This window comes from Moschus berezovskii, chromosome 20 (genome assembly GCF_049115385.1).
Source record: "Moschus berezovskii isolate FMDL1 chromosome 20, NW_MosBer_1.0, whole genome shotgun sequence".
In the NCBI taxonomy this organism is placed as follows: Eukaryota; Metazoa; Chordata; class Mammalia; order Artiodactyla; family Moschidae; genus Moschus; species Moschus berezovskii.
The window spans coordinates 20,855,251-20,876,178 of NC_142479.1; the positions used below are offsets into that span (position 1 = coordinate 20,855,251).

The following is a 20,928-nucleotide window of genomic DNA, read 5'->3' on the forward strand; positions in this document are numbered from 1 at the left end:
TTTGCCTTTTCTACTATTCTTTTCCCCTTGAGTCAAAATTTAATGTACATAAATCTTCATGTACCTCTATTTAATTTTACATATCTATTCTTTCCTTTTTCCTTTCTGTCCTTTCCTCTCAACATATTTATTAGTTTTGTTTTCATTGCTTTATTACCCACTTGGCACCTGACTTTAGTGTTGTTTTCCAGTTTGTGCTTTAGTTAGTTTTGTTCTTAACTGGCAAATATAAATTTTATTTCCTTTGTTTGCCAGGTCAATCTGCTGTACTTTATTTTTGTTGTTGGATTGTTTTGACTTTCCTCATTGGTGTATATATGTATATTCTATTATTTTAATTATTATTTGCCTGATTTTGTAACTGCCATTTGTCTGGAGTTCATCTTTGGTTTCTCGATTTGGGGTATTTGTTTTAATCTCACTTAATGCCATAACAAACCACTTGTGAAATTTTTGTTTCTGACCAGGTATCAAGCCCTGAGCCTTTGGAGTGGGAGCACTGACTTCAAGACCCTAGACTACCAGAGAACTAACACTAGGGAGTATCAAATAGTGAGAACTCACACAGAGGAAACCACTTGAATACAAGACCCAGCATCACCCAACCACCAGTAGCAGTCTGTGCAAGATGCCTCATCTAAACAACAAACAAAACAAAAATACAAACCAAATCATAACCAGACAGGATTACCACCTCACTCAGCCTTGCTCATCAGAGGAAAAACAACAACAACAACAACAAAATCTCAGCACAAATCTCTCCCTATACGAAGCTTATACAAACCACTGGACAAAACTTAGGAGGTCAGAAACCAAAAGGAAGAAAGAATTCAACCTTGAAGCCTGGGTAAAGGAGACCTCAAACACAATAAGCTTAAAAAAATAATGAAAAGGCAGAGAAATACTACACAAATGAAGGAACAAACTAGAAACCAAGAAGTCCAAAGAAATGAAGAGGAAAGAGGCAAAGTACCTGAAAAGAATTCAGAATAATGATAGTAAAGATGATCAAAAACCTTGAAAACAAAGTGGAGACAATGCAAGAATCAATTAACAAAGATATAGAAGATTTAAAGAATACACCAAGGCAAACAAGACAATTACTGAAATTAAAAATACTCTAGAAGGAATCAATAGCAGAATATCTGGAGCAGAAGAACAAATCAGTGAGCTGGAAGATAAAATGGTGGAAATACTTTTGAAGAGCAGCATATAGTAAAAAGAATGAAAAGGACTGAGCATAGACTCGGAGGCCTTTGGGACAATATTAAATGCACCATATGTGAATTATAGGGGTCCTAGAAGAAGAAGAGAAAAAGAAAGGGTATGAGAAAATTTTTGAAGAGATTGTAGTGGAAAATTTCCCCAACATGTAAAAGGAAATAGTCAATCAAGTCCAAGAGGTGCAGAGTCCCATACAGGATAAAACCAAGGAGAAACAAGCCAAGATTCATACTAATCAAACTAACAAAGACTAAACACAAGGAAAGAACCTAGAGGGGTGGGATGGGGAGGGAGCTGTGAGGGAGGTTCAAAAGGGAGAGGATATATATATTCCTATGGTTGATTCATGTAGCAGTTTGACAAAAAACAACAAAATTCTGTAAAGCAATTATCCTTCAATAAAAAATAAATTAATTTTAAAAAACTACAATGAGATACCACTTCAGGGCTGTCACTATGGCCATCATCAAAAAGTCTACAAACAATAAATGCTGGAGAGGGTGTGGAGAAAAGGGAACATTCTTGTATTGTTGGTGGGAATGCAAACTGATACAGCCATATGGAAGATGGTATGGAGACTCCTTAAAAAGCTTGGAGTAAAACCACCATACGACCCAGTAATCCCACTCCTAAGCATTTACCCCCTGAGGAAATAAAAACTGAAAAAGACACATGTATCCCAATGTTCCCTGCACCACTTTTTACAACCACTAGAACATGGAAGCAACCTAGATGTCCATCAACAGATGAATGGATAAAGAAGCTGTGTTATGCACATACAATGGAATACTACTCAGCCATAAAAAGGAACGCATTTGAATGCGTCCTAATGAAGTGGATGAAAATAGAGCCCGTTATTCAGAATGAAGTTAGTCAGAAAGAGAAATATAAATATCGTATACTGACACAAATACATGGAATAGGTAGAGACGGCACTGATGAATTTATTTTCAGGGCAGCAATGGAGAAACAGACATAGAGAATAGACCTTTGGACACAGTGGAAGGAGAGGAGGGAGAAGGGGAGATGTATGGACAGAGTAACATATAAATTTACAATAGCATATGTAAACTACACAGCAAATGGGAATTTGCTGTATGACTCAGGAAACTCAAACAGGACTCTGCAACAGGCTGAAGGGTGGGATGGGGAGGGAGATGGGAGGGAGATCCAGGAATGAGGGGACATGGGTATACCTATGGCTGATTCTTCTTGATGTATGACAGAAAACCACAAAATGCTATAAAGCAATTATCCTTCAATTAAAAAACTTAAAAAAAAATACAACGACTGAAGTTTTGGAAACCATATTGCCATCATTATGGGAAAGACAGGGAATTATAGGGCAGCCAAACCAGATCCTAAAATGTTGGAGTTAATGAATTAACAAACTACAGAATTGCCTATTCTCTCATCTTTCTAAGTGAGATAATCTCCTCATTCTTTAAGCCACTGTGATTTGTTTATGTTGCTACTTGCAATCAAAAGCATCCTTATGGGTGTATATTTCAAAGAGGGCTATCTGTCATATGCTGAGTGTCACATTTTATGAGCCATGTGATCATATGAGAATAAATACAGAGGAGATGGTCAGGATTTTGGAATCAGGAAACTTGTCACAGTGTGAATAATTGAAGGAATGTAGATACTGCATCTGGAAAAGAGACAAATTAGAGGATGAGAAAAGTACTGTCAAATATTTAAAGGACTTTGGCGTGAATGGGAAAACACTGTTCCTTGGGACCTCCCAGACCAAACATGACAGAGTTCATTTTCTCTCCTGCCATCTCCAAACACCCACTGCAAATGGGGAGAAATGTGTGAAATGGGACAGGGACGTATAAGGGAAGAAAGGATGAATTCAGAGCTGCCATGATGGCTTGAAGAGTCTGTAACTTTTATTTCCTGGATGGGATGGTTGCTGGGAGGGAAGGGGAAACAAGAAAGCTTTCTATTATCTTCTTAACTTTGGAACAATGTTATACACTGCCCAAGACTCTAACGAAGAAAAAAATACTTCAATGAAATGTGGTAAATAAATACAAGTTATTCAGAGATATGGGGCTCCCCTGGGAACTCAGCTGACAAAGAATCTGCCTGCAATGTGGGAGACCTGGGTTCGGTCCCTGGGCTGGGGAGATCCCCTGGAGAAGGAAACAGCTACCCACTACAGTATTCTGGCCTGGAGAATGCCAGGGACTGTATAGTCCATGGGGTCACAAAGAGTCGGACAGGACTGAGCAATTTTCACCTCACTTTATGCAGAGATAAAAGAAGATTTGAACTTCACAGGGAAAGAACAGGATGCAAGAAAAAGTAGAAATGCCTATCTGAATAGGATAATGTCTAGGTCCTGAGAGGATTGAAAGATGAAGAAAGTACAGCCCCCACGCTCAAGAAGCCCTCATTCCAGGGTAGGAAGTCAAAGAGAAAGGCAAATCCCCATGAAGCAGCAACCTAGACCTGAACCCATACCTCAGACCAGGACCACTAATAGACATGGTCCTGCTCTCTCTGGCCTTGGTTCCCCAACCATCCTAGAGCATCCTCTCCTTAGCCACATCATACAAATGATGTAAGGATTTGGTTGGGAAAGTAGAATAGTTTTCATATTATCCAAAGAGTATTTGGTAGAAAAGGAACAAATCCAAAGGGAAAATAGCCTTATGGGAATTTCCAGACAATGTTACAAGTGAGATCACTTCAAAAATACCACAGTGAGGTTGAGGTAGAGAGGCAGAGAACAGAACAAATGTGATTGCTTCAGAGTTGAGATGAAAATATTGAGCATTCATCACAGATATCTATCCATAGAAGAGGAACTCTCTAAGTTTTCCCTTGTGATTGTCTGAGACCCTGAGTTTCAAATTCTACCCATATCCTCTACCTCGAAACTTGGAATCAGAGAAACTGTCCCCTAGCCCAGCTCTTCACCTCACTTGCTCCTCATTATTGAGCATGTCACATCTCTCTGAGTTTTTCCATTTGTAAAACTGTTTCGTTCATTTAGTTGCTAAGTCATGTCCAACTCTTTCAGACACCAAGGACTCTAGCCCACCAGGCTCTTCTGTCCATGGATTTCCCAGGCAAGAATATTGGAGTGGGTTGCTACTTCCTTCTCCAGGGGATCTTTCTGACCCGGGGAATGAACTCGTGTCTCCTGCATTGGTAAACACAGTCTTTACCATTGAGGCACCAGGGATGGGCAAAACTGTTTAATATAATAATAGCATATCCACTGTCAGTTTTCTGAGAATGACACAGAAGTATGACAGTGCCTAACACAATACCTGACACAGGAGTAGGTCCATAGAAATTTTATTTTAATCTCAGCTGCCACACTCAATAAAATCTTTTCTCCACTTCTGACATGGGAAAACAATTCAGAGAAAACATTTGTCATTTAAAGTCAACCTATCTTAAGTTCACTTCCTGCTGGCAATCACTAGGCGTTTGCCTAATCTCTTCATAGTTGCCTGCATCTCCTGATTCCTCAGTGCATAGATGATGGGGTTGAGCATGGGAGTCAAGACGGTGTAGCTGACGGACACAGCCTTGTCCATGGGGAAAGAGGTGAATGGCCGGGCGTAGATATAGATACTGGGAATGAAGATCATAGACACAACAATGATGTGGGTGGTGCAGGTGGAAGCTGCCTTCCTCCTCGCTTGCCCTGAGTGGGACCTCAGCATCACCAGGATGGCTGTGTAAGAGATCAGAATGAGGAGGAACCAGATGAAGACCAGCATCCCACTGTTGGAGATCATAAGGAACTCCAGGAGGGAGGTGTCCATGCAGGCAAGTCTCAGCACTTGCGGAATGTCACAGTAAAAGTTATCCAAGATGTTGGGGCCACAAAAAGGCAATGGAAGCATCAAAACAAGCTGGACAATGGAGTGGACAAAGCCCCCTACCCAGGCAGCCACCACCAGCCCCACACACACTCGAGTGTTCATGATGGTGACATAGTGGAGGGGCCGGGAGATGGCTATGTAGCGGTCATAGGCCATCACTGAGAGAAAGAAGACAGTCCCACCTCCAAAGAGGTGAAAAAAGAAAATCTGGGCCATGCAGCCCTGGTAGGAGATGGTTTTCTTCTCAGTGAGAAAGTCCACCAGCATCTTTGGGGCAGTGACTGAGGAGAAACAGAGATCGAAGACAGCCAGATTTCGCAGCAGGAAATACATGGGTGTGTGGAGCCTGGAATCAAAGGTCACCGTGACCATGATGAGGAGGTTTCCCATGACAGTGGTGATGTAGACAAACAGTAACACCAGGAACAAGAAGAGCTGGAGCTCCTGAGTCTGTGAGAGCCCCAGGAAGACAAATTCTGATACCCATGTGTTGTTCCCTGAATCCATGCTGTCTTCTCCATACACTTAAAGGAAACACAACACAAACAGAATTGTATGAAGTTACTATGCACCATTCTAGTGCTCAATGACTCAAAGCAATTGTCCAAGTCCAGAGAAAGGACACCCTCATGTGCAGATCATAATACGTGACCTTGTCTTTGGAGAACTGATACTGGAATACGTATTCACAAGATGCCTTTAATTGATCTAGAGACACATGCAACCTGCTTTTCAAAGATTCAGTGGTGGAGCTGAAACAAGATGGCAGAGGAATAGGACGGCGAGACCACTTTCTCCTCCACAAATTCATCAAAGGAACATTTGAACACTGAGTAAAGTCCATAAAACAACTTCTGAATGCTGGCAGAGGACATCAGGCATCCAGAAAAGCATTGTCTTCAAAAGAAGGTAGGAAAAAACAAACGATAAAAAGAGAGACAAAAGAAGTAGGGACGGAGCTCCATCCCGGGAAGGGAGGCATATAAAAAGAGAGAAGTTTCTGAAACCAGGAAACACTCTCACAGGCGAGTCTGTGGCAAGCCTTGGAACCCCAGAGGACAACACAACCGGGAGAAAAATAAATAAATAATTAAACCTCACAGCTTATGAGTCCAAAGGTAACTCCCAGCGGAGAAGCAGAGCAGACGCCCGCATCCGCCATTAACAAGCGGGGCCTGGGCAGGGAGGAACCAGCTGAACTGCTTAGAGAGAGGACCGGGCCTGAATGCCGCGAGGGCAGTCTGGGGGAGCTGACTGGAGATAGCAGAGCAGACTGTGGGGTAGCTACCCCGCGAAAAGGTGAAAAGCCCTAACTTAAGACTCTGCCAGCCCCGCTCACAGGACAAAAGACTGAGTAAAGCTAGCCAGCTGCGGACGGCCCATCCCCTGCCGAGACAGGCAGGGGAGGGCAGTCAGAGCTAGAAGGGGGCAATCGCTGTCCCAGAGAGGCATCCGATATCAATCTGCAGCCAGGCTTCAGTGTTAACCAAGACTTTCTGGGTTTCTGGCTGGTTAACATCCGCCTGAGAAGGTGCACCAGTTGTATACACAGAAAACCAAGTGGGAGGGACCGGGGAGGTGATAAGTCACAGCGACTGCACTTGCCGAACACCTGGTCACTTGAGCTGCTCGGTCCGGGGAAGGCACAAAACGCAGGCCCAACCAAGTCTGTGCCTTTGTGGAGAACCAGAGTACCTGAACCTGAGAGGCTTAGACCTGGGACGTGCATGCAACCCAGCGCCGGCCTCAGACAGTTATTGGCAGAGCAACTTAGAGCCTGTGCAGTGTAGACTGGGACAGCACACACGCCGTGAGCGGGGGCAAACCCAGTGTGCCCGGGACACTGCGAGCACTCCCCACAGATGCCAGAGATATTTCTCTTCAGTGTTCCTCCCTTCCCAGAACAGGACTGAACAAGTGAGCTTTAAAAAGTTTCCACCACCACCCCCCAGTGTCAGGGCGAAAATTAGACACTGAAGAGACCAGCACACAGAAGCTAAAACAGAGGGAACCACCTTGGAAGTGACTATACAGGTTGTCCAAAGTCACTCCAAACCTATTGACATCTCATAACTCATTACTAGTCACTTCATTGCACTCCAGAGAGAAGAAATCCAGCTCCACCCATTAGAACACTGACACAAGTTTCCCTAACCAGGGAACCTTTACAAGCCACCCGTCCAACCTCACCCATAGCAAGGAAACTCCATAAAGAGAACTCCACAAACTGCCAGAAGATGGAAAGGCCACCCCAAACACAGCAATATAAGCAAGATGAAGAGGCAGAGAAATGCCCAGCAAATAAAGGAACAGGATAAATGCCCACCAACCCAAACAAAAGATGAAGAGATAGGGAATCTACCTGATAAAGAATTCCAAATAATGATAGTGAAATTGATCCAAAATCTTGAAAGCAAATTGGAGACGATGAATAATCTGGAGATGAGGATTGAGAAGATGCAAGAAAGGTTTAATAAGGATCTGAAAGAAATAAAAAAGAGTCAATATACAATGAATAATGCAATAGATGAGATAAAAAACACTCTGGAGGGAACCAATAGTAGAATAACGGAGGCAGAAGATAGAATAAGTGAGTTAGAAGATAGAATGGTAGTAATAAATGAAGCAGAGAGGAAAAAAGAAAAACGAATTAAAAGAAATGAGGACAATCACAGAGACCTCTGGGACAATTTTAAATGCCCCAATATCCGAATCATAGGAGTCCCAGAAGAAGAAGACAAGAAGAAAGACCATGAGAAAATACTTGAGGAGATAACAGTTGAAAATTTCCCTAAAATGGGGAAGGAAATAATCACCCAAGTCCAAGAATCCCAGAGAGTCCCAAACAGGATAAATCCAAGACAAAATACCCCAAGACACATATTAATCAAATTAACAAAGATCACACACAAAGAACAAATATTAAAAGCAGCAAGGGAAAAGCAACAAATAACACACAAGGGGATCCCCATAAGGATAACAGCTGATCTTTCAATAGAAACTCTTCAAGCCAGGAGGGGATGGCAAGGCATACTTAAAGTGATGAAAGAAAATAACCTACTGCCCAGATTACTGTACCCAGCAAGGATCTCATTCAAGTATGAAGGCGAAATCAAAGGCTTTACAGACAGGCAAAAGCTGAGAGAATTCAGCATTACCAAACCAGCTCTCTAACAAATGCTAAAGGACCTTCTCTAGACAGGAAACACAGAATGAGTGTATAAACTTGAACCCAAAACAATAAAGAAAATGGCAACAGGATCATACTTATCAATAATTACCTTAAAAATAAATGGGTTGAACGCCCCAAAAAAGACAAAGACTGGCTGAGTGGATACAAAAACAAGACCCCTCTATATGTTGTCTACAAGAGACCCACCTCAAAATGAGGGACACATATAGATTGAAAGTAAAGGGCTGGAAAAAGATATTCCACTTAAATAGAGATCAAAAGAAAGCAGGAGTAGCAATACTCATATCAGATAAAATAGACCTTAAGACAAAGGCTGTGAAAAGAGACAAAGAAGGACACTACATAATGATCAAAGGCTCAATCCAAGAAGAAGATATAACAATTATAAATACATATGCACCCAACATAGGAGCACCACAATATGTGAGACTAACACTAACAAGTATGAAAGGGGAAATCAACAATAACACAATAATACTGGGAGACTTTAATACGCCACTCACACCTATGGATAGATCAACTAAACAGAAAATTAACAAGAAAACACAAAAGTTAAATGATGCAATAGACCAGTTAGACCTAATAGATATCTATAGGACATTTCACCCCAAAATAATGAATTTCACCTTCTTCTCAAGTGCACACGGAATCTTCTCCAGGATAGATCACATCCTGGGCCATAAATCTAGCCTTGGTAAATTAAAAAAGATTGAAATCATTCCAAGCATCTTTTTTGACCACAATGCAGTAAGATTAGATCTCAATTACGGGAGAAAAACCATTAAAAATGCCAGCATAAGGAGACTGAACAACACGCTGCTAAATAATGAGCAAATCATAGAAGAAATCAAAAGAGAAATCAAACTATTCATAGAAATGAATGAAAATGAAAACACAACAACCCAAAACCTCTGGGACACTGTAAAAGCAGTGCTAAGGGGAAGGTTCATAGCAATACAGGCATAGCTCAAGAAACAAGAAAAAAGTCAACTAAATAACCAAACTCTACACCTAAAGCAACAAGAAAAGGAAGAAATGAAGAACCCTAGGGTCAGTAGAAGGAAAGAGATTTTAAAAATTAGGGCAGAAATAAATACAAAAGAAACAAAAGAGACCATAGCAAAAATCAACAAAGCCAAAAGCTGGTTCTTTGAGAGGGTAAATAAAATCGACAAACCACTAGCCAGACTCATCAAGAAACAAAGGGAGAAAAACCAAATCAATAAAATTAGAAATGAAAAGGGAGAGATCACAACAGACAATACAGAAATACAAAGGATCATCAGAGACTATTATCAGCAATTATATGCCAATAAAATGGACAACTTGCAAGAAATGGACAAATTCTTAGATAAGTATAACTTTCCAAAACTGAACCAGGAAGATATAGAAAATCTTAACAGACCCATCACAAGCATGGAAATTAAAACTGTAATCAGAAATCTTCCAGCGAACAAAAGCCCAGGTCCAGACGGCTTCACAGCCGAATTCTACCAAAAATTTAGAGAAGAGTTAACACCTATTCTACTCAAACTCTTCCAGAAAATTGCAGAGGAGGGTAAACTTCCTAACTCATTCTATGAGGCCACCATCACCCTAATACCAAAACCTGACAAAGATGCCACAAAAAAAGAGAACTACAGGCCAATATCACTGATGAACATAGATGCAAAAATCCTTAACAAAATTCTAGCAATCAGAATTCAACAACACATTAAAAAAATCATACATCATGACCAAGTGGGCTTTATTCCAGGAATGCAAGGATTCTTCAATATCCACAAATCAATGTAATACACCACACTAACAAATTGAAAAGTAAAAACCATATGATTAATTCAATAGATGCAGAGAAAGCCTTTGACAAAATTCAACATCCATTTATGATCAAAGCCCTCCAGAAGGCGGGAATAGAAGGAACATTCCTCACCGTAATAAAAGCTATATATGACAAACCCACAGCAAACATTATCCTCAATGGTGAAAAACTGAAAGCATTTCCTCTAAAGTCAGGAACAAGACAAGGGTGCCCACTCTCACCATTACTATTCAACATAGTTTTGGAAGTTTTGGCCACAGCAATCAGAGCATAAAAAGACATAAAAGGAATTCAAATAGGAAAAGAAGTAAAACTCTCACTGTTTGCAGATGACATGATCCTTTACACAGAAAACCCTAAAGACTCTACCAGAAAATTATTAGAGCTAATCAATGAATATAGTAAAGTTGCAGGATATAAAATCAACACACAGAAATCCCTTGCATCCCTATACACTAATAATGAGAAAATAGAAAGAGAAACTAAGGAAACAATTCCACTCACCGTTGCAACGAAAAGAATAAAATACTTAGGAATATATCTACCTAAAGAAACAAAAGACCTATATATAGAAAACTATAAAACATTGGTGAAAGAAATCAGAGAGGACACTAATAGATGGAGAAACATACTATGTTCATATATTGGAAGAATAAATATTGTGAAAATGAATATATTACCTAAAGTAATTTATAAGTTCAATGCAATCCCTATCAAGCTACCAACGGTGTTTTTCACAGAGCTAGAACAAATAATTTCATAATTTGTATGGAAATACAAAAAGCATCGCATAGCCAAAGCAACCTTGAGAAAGAAGAATGGACCTGGGGGAATCAACCTGCCGGACTTCAGGCTCTACTACAAAGCCACAGTCATCAAGACAGTATGGTACTGGCACAAAGACAGAAATGTAGATCAATGGAACAAAATAGAAAGCCCAGAGATAAATCCATGCACCTATGGACACCTTATCTTTGACAAAGAAGGCAAGAATATAAAATGGAGAAAAGAGAATCTCTTTAACAAGTGGTGCTGGGAAAACTGGTCAGCCACTTGTAAAAGAATGAAACTAGAACACTCCCTAACACCATAAACAAAAATTAACCCAAAATGGATTAAAGATCTAAATGTAAGACCATAAACTATAAAACTCCTAGAGGAGAACATAGGCGAAACACTCTCCGGCATAAATCACAGCAGGATCCTCCATGACCCACCTCCCAGAATATTGGAAATAAAAGCAAAAATAAACAAATGGAACCTAATTAAAATTAAAGGCTTCTGCTCAGCAAAGGAAACTATAAGCAAGGTGAAAAGACAGCCTTCAGAATGGAGGAAAATAATAGCAAATGAAGCAACTGATAAAGGATTAATCTCAAAAATATACAAGCAACTCCTGCAGCTCAATTCCAGAAAAATAAATCGACCCAATCAAAAAATGGGCTAAAGAACTAAACAGTCATTTCTCCAAAGAAGACATACAGATGGCTAACAAACACATGAAAAGATGCTCAACATCACTCATAATTAGAGAAATGCAAATTAAAACCACAATGAGGTACCATTTCACGCCAGTCAGAATGGCTGCTATCCAAAAGCTTACAAGCAATAAATGCTGGAGAGGGTGTGGAGAAAAAGGAACCCTCTTATACTGTTGGTGAGAATGCAAACTAGTACAGCCACTATGGAGAACAGTGTGGAGATTCCTTAAAAAACTGGAAATAGAACAGCTATACCACCCAGCAATCCCACTCCTGGGCATACACACCGAGGAAACCAGAATTGAAAGAGTCACATGTACCCCAATGTTCATTGCAGCAATATTTATAATAGCCAGGACATGGAAGCAACCTAGATGTCCATCCTCAGACGAATGGATAAGAAAACTGTGCTACATTAACACAATAGAGTACTACTCAGTGATTAAAAAGAATACATTTGAATTAGTTCTAATGAGGTGGATGAAACTGGAGCCTATTATACAAAGAGAAATAAGCCAGAAACAAAAGACCAATACAGTATATTAACACATATATATGGAATATAGCAAGAGGATAACAATAACCCTGTATACGAGACAATAGCAGAGACTTGGATGTGTGGAGCAGTCTTTTGGAGGGTGGGATAATTTGGGAGAATGGATTGAAACATGTATATTATCATATGTGAAATGAATCTGACATGGTTGGGGGCCCCCCGCCTCAACACTCTGTGGATTTAAGAAGCTGTTCCTTCCAGAAGTGTATAAATTACCCTGGGATAGAACCTGAACGCTGAATTTACTAATTCAGAAATGAGAAACCAGAACTATAAAGGTGGCATAGAAATACAAGAAACTATTCTTAAGTAATCTTTTAAAACTTTGAACAGAGTTACAGATTTTGCCATTTGTTATAAACTGGTATATGTAATTTTACCAGAACCATGAGAAAGTTGGTGTTGTGTGAATTCTGAGGCACTTTCAACATGTTGTAGGAGTGATGTGGACTTTCTTGAGTTTTACACATTCATAAGTGAATTGTCTGTATCTCGTGCCTTTGTTGGTTTTCTGTGAGCTGTAGTTTCTGGGAAGCGAGCAGCTCTCATTCCTGTAACTCTTGTAACCCAGTCACTCGTGTGCCTCCTTTATGAGGATTCAGTGCGGCTGTGGTGCTGTTATCCCTCTGATAGGAACTCTAACTCGGTGTAAAGCCCCAAAGATCTGCTACTTATTTTTATTTTATATTGTACTATATTTTATTTACAGTGTTGTGTTTGTTTCAGGTGTATAGCAAAGTGATACAGTTATATATATATATGAATTAACAAAAGCAGTTCCCGTCTTTTAATGGGGAGCTCGTGGTTTATAATATAAATGGCATTATTTTGAGAGAGGGATAACTTAGGTATGGCATTGGGTTTTTTTTCTTTTTGCAGCGTGAGGCAGTTGTAAAATAACTTAATGTAGCTTTTTGCAACTGTGTATTCTATAGTATTTTTTTCATTTGGTGAAATTTTAACTGTTAATGTTTATGGCATTTTGCTTTGTACCATTTATTAAATAAAAATTAAAAAAACAAAGATTCAGTGGTCATAGAGTGGTGGGAAGACACATAGAGCCCAACAGAACTAAAGTTGATATACTTTATATTTCTCTGAGATTTGACCTTGAGTAAATTTCTTATTTGAGTCTCAGATTTCATCTCTGTAAGAAAATGTTTTGTCTGTAAATTTATCTAGGAGCTTGAATAAAATAATGCTTAAGTTTTCTAGAACAGTATCTAAAACAATAAATGGCAATCACTCTCCTCTGTGTAGTCTCCTACTCTTAAGATATTCTCCCTTTTCCAGTCTCTAATACATTTTTGTACCAATCATTTTTCTTTCATGCAACACTTAACAGATAATAATGTTAATGAACTTTTTCCTGTGTTTATGTTCTTCTTCTACACTTCAAAAAAATGTGCTATGGATACAATCTTCATTTCAGAATTTATTTGTGCCCTGCAGTGCTCATCCTTGCTGTTAGTCAGTAATTAATAAGTACCTGGTATTAATTCTAGCATGAGTGAAACATGCAGGTCCATGCAGGAGAACCTCTGACCACAGCTGCACACCTAGGACATTTCATTTTTCCCCATCGTCCATGGTAGGTAGCCCCTTACTGAGTGAGGCTCAGCTCACCCAGAACATAGGTGGAGTCAAGTAGCAGAAGGGTAACTAATTAGTACAGACATAGATGAATATATTGTTTGAAGAGGAGACTTAGAGCTCTTCTGAAAAGACAGCAATTTCAGTTGTCAAATCCAATCCAATAGAAGAGAAAAAATTATTGAAGGAGAAGAATTGGAAATAGGTGAAGAATTGAATGGAAGAAGAAATTTAAAAGGAAGGAAGATGTGGAAATAGAATGAGAGAAGGAAGGGGAATGGAAAGGTAAAGGGGCAGAGGAGAAATTGGGACCAAAGGAGAAGAAAGACTCTCGGAGGGTGAGAGATAGAATGATTGATGCCCTCACCTCCCCTTCCACTTCCTCTCAGTCTCCACTCGCTCTCACCTGACTCCCCAGATCCATTATCCATTATAGATCATGCCCTTCTTATTATTCACTTTCATCTTCTTTTCCTCAGGTACACCTTCTACACAGCTGTAAATGAGACCTTACTAAATGGTACTCATCACATTCCGCTCTCACATCAATTCTTGTAGTGATTCCACCAGAGTCCCTTAGGAGCCACATCCAATACCCTGCGGATCAAGTCAGGGTAGAAACACAAACAGAAGCATATGCAACTCAGCGTGTCATACAGACTATGAAATGTAATCTTCATCTGCCTTCCTAATCAGTATCTTTACCTCCAAAGAACCACAAGCTTTTCAATAGATTATTAAATATTTTATTTATTTACTTCCATATTGGTTTCCCAGAATTCTGATCTGACTTTCTCAAATCTAGAAAAGCCCATTCAAACATCACCCTCTGTTACTCCTATCACCATTTCTCCCATGCAGAACAAATTCCCCATCCTCAGGGTTCTTATAACATTGCAAAAATACTTATGTTATATATTTACCATCATTCATTTTTCCAGTTTTTCCCCTCATCTGCATCATAACTTCAATATCTTAGTAACCATTTCTCCCATGCAGAACAAATTCCCCATCCTCAGGGTTCTTATAACATTTCAAAAGTACTTATGTTATATATTTACCATCATTCATTTTTCCAGTTTTTCCCCTCAACTGCATCATAACCTCAATATCTTAGTAACCCCAGAACTTGGAACAGAAACTCTGGTAATAACACATGTTCAGTGAATGTTGCCAAATACTGTGTTAAATAGGTAATGGATTATGTGGAGATATTTAAAGTGAACTTACTTTTCCTCTCTTTCCTATCTCACTAGGCCAGTGCTATACTTGGTTTCTAAAATTACTGGGTTTTACATGGAACCTGAAGCAGTTATTTTAACAATACGTCTGCCCAAATTACTTCCCAAAGCTCTCTTCCAACATTAACTTAGTACCATCAAATCTATGTGAAGTGAAGTGAAAATGAAAGTTGCTCAGTCGTGTCCGACTCTTTGCAACCCCATGGACTATACAGGCCTTGGAGTTCTCCAGGCCAGAATACTAGAGTGGGTAGTCATTCCCTTCTCCAGGGGATCTTTCCAACCCAGGGATCAAATCCAGGTCTTCCTCATTTCAGGTGGATTCTTTCCCAGCTGAGCCACAAGAGAAGCCCAAGAATACTGGAGTGGGTAGCCTATCCCTTCTCCAGCAGATCTTCCAGACCCAGGAATCAAATGGGTTTCCTGCATTGCAGGTGGATTCTTTACCATCTGAGCTACTGAGTCACACATTTATTCCCCAGCTGGTTTTTCCAAAAATCTAACTGCCATTGACTTACATGCTTGTGTGGAAAGCACTCAGGCTCTCACCTTCCTTCAGCTCTGAATGGGGAAAAGAGTTGAGGTCTTACATCTTCTGGGGGGATCCTCTCTATGTAGCCCCTCCACTTCCTGTTCTCTGTCCATCCCTCACACACAGGACTCAGGGGTATCACCCTAAGGAAGGGAGTATGTCCTCAGGGAGAAATTATTGGACTGGGCTTAGGAGGCAGAGATGGAATGATTCCTGCTGGGAACAAGGGAACAATGGGAGTTGTTACAAAGTTCCAAAATCTTTTAGAAAGATTTATTATTGGAAAGTTCTCCTTGGGCCAGAAGACAAAGAAACCTAAAACAACAACAACAAAAACTTAGGCAAAACAACAAAAGAAAAGAAAAACCCACCAAGAATATTGAAAGCTGTAGAGATTCATAACATGTAGGATTAGGAGATGAGGGTCAGAAAGGACAGAGTTTCTCCAAAATAAACAAAATTTCTGGGATTTTTGGAAAGATTGATTTTACAGTTCATTCATTCATTGAACATCCACTAGAATTTTCTGGAAAGGATGTTAAAATTCAGAAATACCTGTGAAGAATCTTCATTTAGTAGGTCTTGGGTTGAGCCAGAGAATTCACATGTCTAACAAGTTTTCAGATGATGCTAATGCTGCTTGTCTGGGGCCACAGTTTGAGAACCACCAACTTTAACTTTTGCTGGTCTTGTCAGCACAATGGACGATTCTTTTTCACAGAGTCATTAAGGACAACGGATTTGATTGTTTCATTTTTAAAAAGAATTAATTGATCTTAACTTGCATGATGCCATATATGGAAAATTATTTGTTCACTAAATTGGAAACAAACTTTGTATACTCTGTCTTTTATTTTCTCAACCAGATTTGAAGGTTGATTTCCCATCCATATCCAGTTATATTGAGGGGGGTGGTCCTAAGATGGTGGAGGAATAGGACAGGGATACCACTTTCTACCCCACAAATTCATCAAAAAAACATTTGAATGCTAAGTAAATTCCACAAAACAACTTCTGAATGCTGGCAGAGGACATCAGGCACCCAGAAAAGCAGCCCATTGTCTTCAAAAGGAGGTAGGAAAAAATATAAAAGATAAAAAGAGAGACAAAAGAGGTAGAGATGGAGATCTGTCCCAGGAAGGGTCTTTAAAAAGAGAGAGGTTTCCAAACCCCAGGAAACACTCTCATTGGTGAGTCTGTGGAGAGCCTTGGACCTTCAGAGGGCAACATAACCAGGAGGAAAAATAAATAAAACCCACAGATTACCTGCTCAATGATAACTCCAGCAGAGAATCAGTATAGACATCTGCATCCGCCAATAGCAAGTAGGGGCTGAGCATGGAGGCACAGGCAGCATTGCTTAGAGTAAGGACTGGGCCTGAATGCCCAGAGGGCAATCTGAGGAAACTAATTTGAGATAGCAAACCAGACTGCGGGGTTGTGGATGTGACTGGTGATAGAAGCAAGGTCCAATGCTGTAAAGAGCAATATTGCATAGGAACCTGGAATGTTAGGTCCATGAATCAAGGCAAATTGGAAGTGGTCAAACAGGAGATGACAAGAGTGAGCATAGACATTCTAGGAATCAGTGAACTAAAATGGACTGGAATGGGTGAATTTAACTCAGATGACCATTATATCTACTACTGTGGGCAGGAATCCCTTAGAAGAAATGAGCAGCCATCATGATCAACAAAAGAGTCCGAAATGCAGTACTTGAACGCAATCTTAAAAACGACAGAATGATTTCTGTTCTTTTCCAAGGCAAACCATCCAATATTACAGTAATCCAAGTCTATGCCCCAACCAGTAATGCCGAAGAAGCCAAAGTTGAAACCTTCTATGAAGACCTACAAGACCTTTTAGAACTAACACCCAAAAAAGATGTCCTTTTCATTATAGGGGACTGAGATGCAAAAGTAGGAAGTCAAGAAACACCTGGAGTAACAGGCAAATTTGGCCTTGGAGCACGGAATGAAGCAGGGCAAAGGCTAATAGAGTTTTGCCAAGAGAACGCACTGGTCATAGCAAACACCCTCTTCCAACAACACAAGAGAAGACTCTACACATGGACATCACCAGATGGTCAACACCAAAATCAGATTGATTATATTCTTTGCAACCAAAGATGGAGAAGCTCTATACAGATAGCAAAAACAAGACCAGGAGCTGACTGTGGTTCAGATCATGAACTCCTTATTGCCAAATTCAGACTTAAATTGAAGAAAGTAGGGAAAACCACTAGACCATTCAGGTATGACCTAAATCAAATCCCTTATGATTATACAGTGGAAGTGAGAAATAGATTTAAGGGACTAGATCTGACAAATAGAGTGCCTGATGAACTCTGGATGGAGGTTCATGACATTGTACAGGAGACAGGAACCAAGACCATTCCCATGGAAAAGAAATGCAAAAAAGCAAAATGGCTGTCTGAGGAGGCCTTACAAATAGCTGTGAAAAGAAGAGAAGCGAAAAGCAGGAGAAAAGGAAAGATATAAGCATCTTAATGCGGAGTTCCAAAGAATAGCAAGGAGAGATAAGAAAGCCTTCCTCAGCGATCAATGCAAAGAAATAGAGGAAAACAACAGAATAAGAAAAACAAGAGTTCTCTTCAAGAAAACCAGAGATATCAAGGGAATATTTCATGCAAAGACAGGCTCGATAAAGGACAGAAATTGTATGAACCTAACAGAAGCAGAAGATATTAAGAAGATGTGGCAAGAATACACAGAAGAACTGTACAAAAAAGATCTTAATGACCAAGATAATCACGATGGTGTGATCACTCACCTGGAGCCAGACATCTTGGAATGTGAAGTCAAGTGGGCCTTAGAGAGCATCACGACGAACAAAGCTAGTGGAGGTGATGGAATTCCAATTGAGCTATTTCAAATCCTGAAAAATGATGCTGTGGAAGTGCTGCACTCAATATGCCAGCAAATTTGGAAAACTCAGCAGTGGCCACAGGACTGGAAAAGGTCAGTCTTTATTCCAATCCCAAAGAAAGGGAATGCCAAAGAATGCTCAAACTACCGCACAATTGCACTCATCTCACACGCTAGTAAAGTCATGCTCAAAATTCTCCAAGCCAAGGTTTAGCAATATGTAACCTGAACTTCCAGATGTTAAAGCAGGTTTTAGAAAAGACAGAGGAACCAGAGATCAAATTGCCAACACCCGCTGGATCATGGAGAAAGCAAGGAGAGTTCCAGAAAAACATCTATTTCTGCTTCATTGACTATACCAAAGCCTTTGACTGTGTGTATCACAAGAAACTGTGGAAAATTCTTCAAGAGATTGGAATACCAGCCCACCTGACCTCCCTCTTGAGAAACCTGTATGCAGGTCAGGACGCAACAGTTAGAACTGGACGTGGAACAACAGACTGGTTCCAAATAGGAAAATGAGTGCGTCAAAGTTGTATATTGTCACCCTGCTTATGTAACTTATATGCAGAGTACATCATGAGGAACGCTGGGCTGGAAGAAGCATAAGCTGGAATCAAGATTGCTGGGAGAAATGTCAATAACCTCAGATATGCAGATGACACCACCCTTATGGCAGAAAGTGAAGAGGAACTCAAAAGCCTCTTGATGAAAGTGAAAGAGGAGAGTGAAAAGGTTGGCTTGAAGCTCAACATTCAGAAAACTAAGATCATGGCATCTGGTCCCATCACTTCATGGGAAATGGATGGGGAAACAGTGGAAACAGTGTCAGACTTTATTTTTCTGGGCTCCAAAATCACTGCGGATGCTGATTGCAGCCATGAAATTAAAAGACACTTACTCCTTGGAAGGAAAGTTATGACCAGCCCAGATAGCATATTAAAAAGCAGAGACATTCCTTTGCCAACAAAGGTCCATCTAGTCAAGGCTATGGTTTTTCCAGTGGTCATGTATGGATGTGAGAGTTGGACTGTGAAGAAAGCTGATTGCCGAAGAATTGATGCTTTTGAACTGAGGTGCTGGAGAAGACGCTTGAGAGTCCATTGGACTGCAAGGAGATCCTACCAGTCCATTCTAAAGGAGATCAGTCCTGGGTGTTCACTGGAAGGACTGATGCTAAAGCTGAAACTGCAATACTTTGGCCACCTCATGCGACGAGTTGACTCACTGAAAGACTGATGCTGGGAGGGATTGGGGGCGGGAGACGATGGGGATGATAGAGAATGAGATGGCTGGATGGCATCACCTGCTCGATGGACATGAGTTTGCGTGAACTCCGGGAGTTGGTGATGGACAGGGAGGCCTGGAGTGCTGCGATTCATGGTGTCACAAAGAGTCGGACACGACTGAGCAACTGAACTGAAGTGAAGACACCGCCAGGCCTGCTCACAGAACAAAGGACTGAGCAGAGCTAGCTGGCTGCGGACAGGCCCATCTTCCTCCAGAGACAGAGAGAAAGGGCAGCCAGAGCCGGAAGGGGGCAATCACAGCCCCAGAGAGGCATCATTTACCAAACTGCAAGCAGGCTTCATTGCTAACCAAGACTTCTTGGGATTCTGGATGGTCAGCATCCACTGGGAGGGTCACACCCAGAGATCAGCTCCTCAGAAGAGATACACGGCACAACGGAGAAGGTGCGCCAGTTGTACACCCAGAAGACAGAGCAGTAGGGACAGGGAAGGCAATAAGTCGCAGTGACCATGCTTGCCAAGCACCTGGTCACCTGAGCTGCTCGGACCTGGAAAGGGCACAAAACGCAGGAGTCTGTGCCTTTGTGGAGTACCCAAGTACCTGAACCTGAGCAGCTTAGACCTGGGAAGTGCATACAACCCAGGACCAGCCTCAGACAGTTCCCAGCAGAGCAACCTAGAGCCTAAGCAGTGTAGACAAGGAAAGCACACACGCTGTGAGCGGGGGAAAACCCAGTGTGATGGAGACACTGCAAGCACATGCCAGTGTTATTTCTTAGCAGTGTTCCTCCCTCCCTACTGCATGACTGAACAAGTGAGCCTAAAAAAGCATTGACCCCATTGTGTCAGGGTCAAAATTGGACACTGAAGAGACCAGCAAACAGAAGAAGCTAAAACAAACAGAGGGAACCGCCTTGGAAGTGACAAGTGCAATAGATTAATACCCAGTAGTTAGCACCAACTACATAGGAAGGGGCCTATAGACCTTGAGAAGTATAGCTGGATCAAGGAACTATCTGGAAATGAACTGACCGCACACTGTCCACAACAACACCAGAGAAAGTCCTAGATATATTTTTACTATTATCATTTTTTAAATTAAAAAAATTATTTTTATGTCCTCTATTACACCTTTAATTTTCATTTTTATAACCTACTATAGACTGGTTAAAAATAGGAAAAGGAGTACATCAAGGCTGTATATTGTCATCCTGCTTATTTAACTTATATGCAGAGTACATCATGAGAAATTCTGGGCTGGAAGAAGCACAAGCTGGAATCAAGATTGTCGGGAGAA

The 20,928-nt window shown here is 40.7% G+C and overlaps 1 protein-coding gene across 2 annotated transcripts; it reads right to left on the reverse strand.

Annotated features, from left to right (window-relative positions):
* Positions 1-4,649: 4,649 nt before the first annotated feature.
* Positions 4,650-6,043, reverse strand: LOC129536542 (olfactory receptor 4D1-like). Of its 2 annotated transcripts, XM_088828436.1 has the most exons (2): positions 6,034-6,043; positions 4,650-5,575 (listed from the first exon to the last, which is right to left on the reverse strand). In XM_088828436.1, exons 1-2 carry the CDS (start codon positions 6,041-6,043, stop codon positions 4,650-4,652), a joined length of 936 nt encoding a protein of 311 aa, XP_088684562.1. The 2 variants fall into 2 exon arrangements, with proteins under 2 accessions (XP_088684562.1, XP_055251514.2); XM_055395539.2 differs by lacking the exon at positions 6,034-6,043 and having other exon boundaries at positions 4,650-5,585.
* Positions 6,044-20,928: the final 14,885 nt, after the last annotated feature.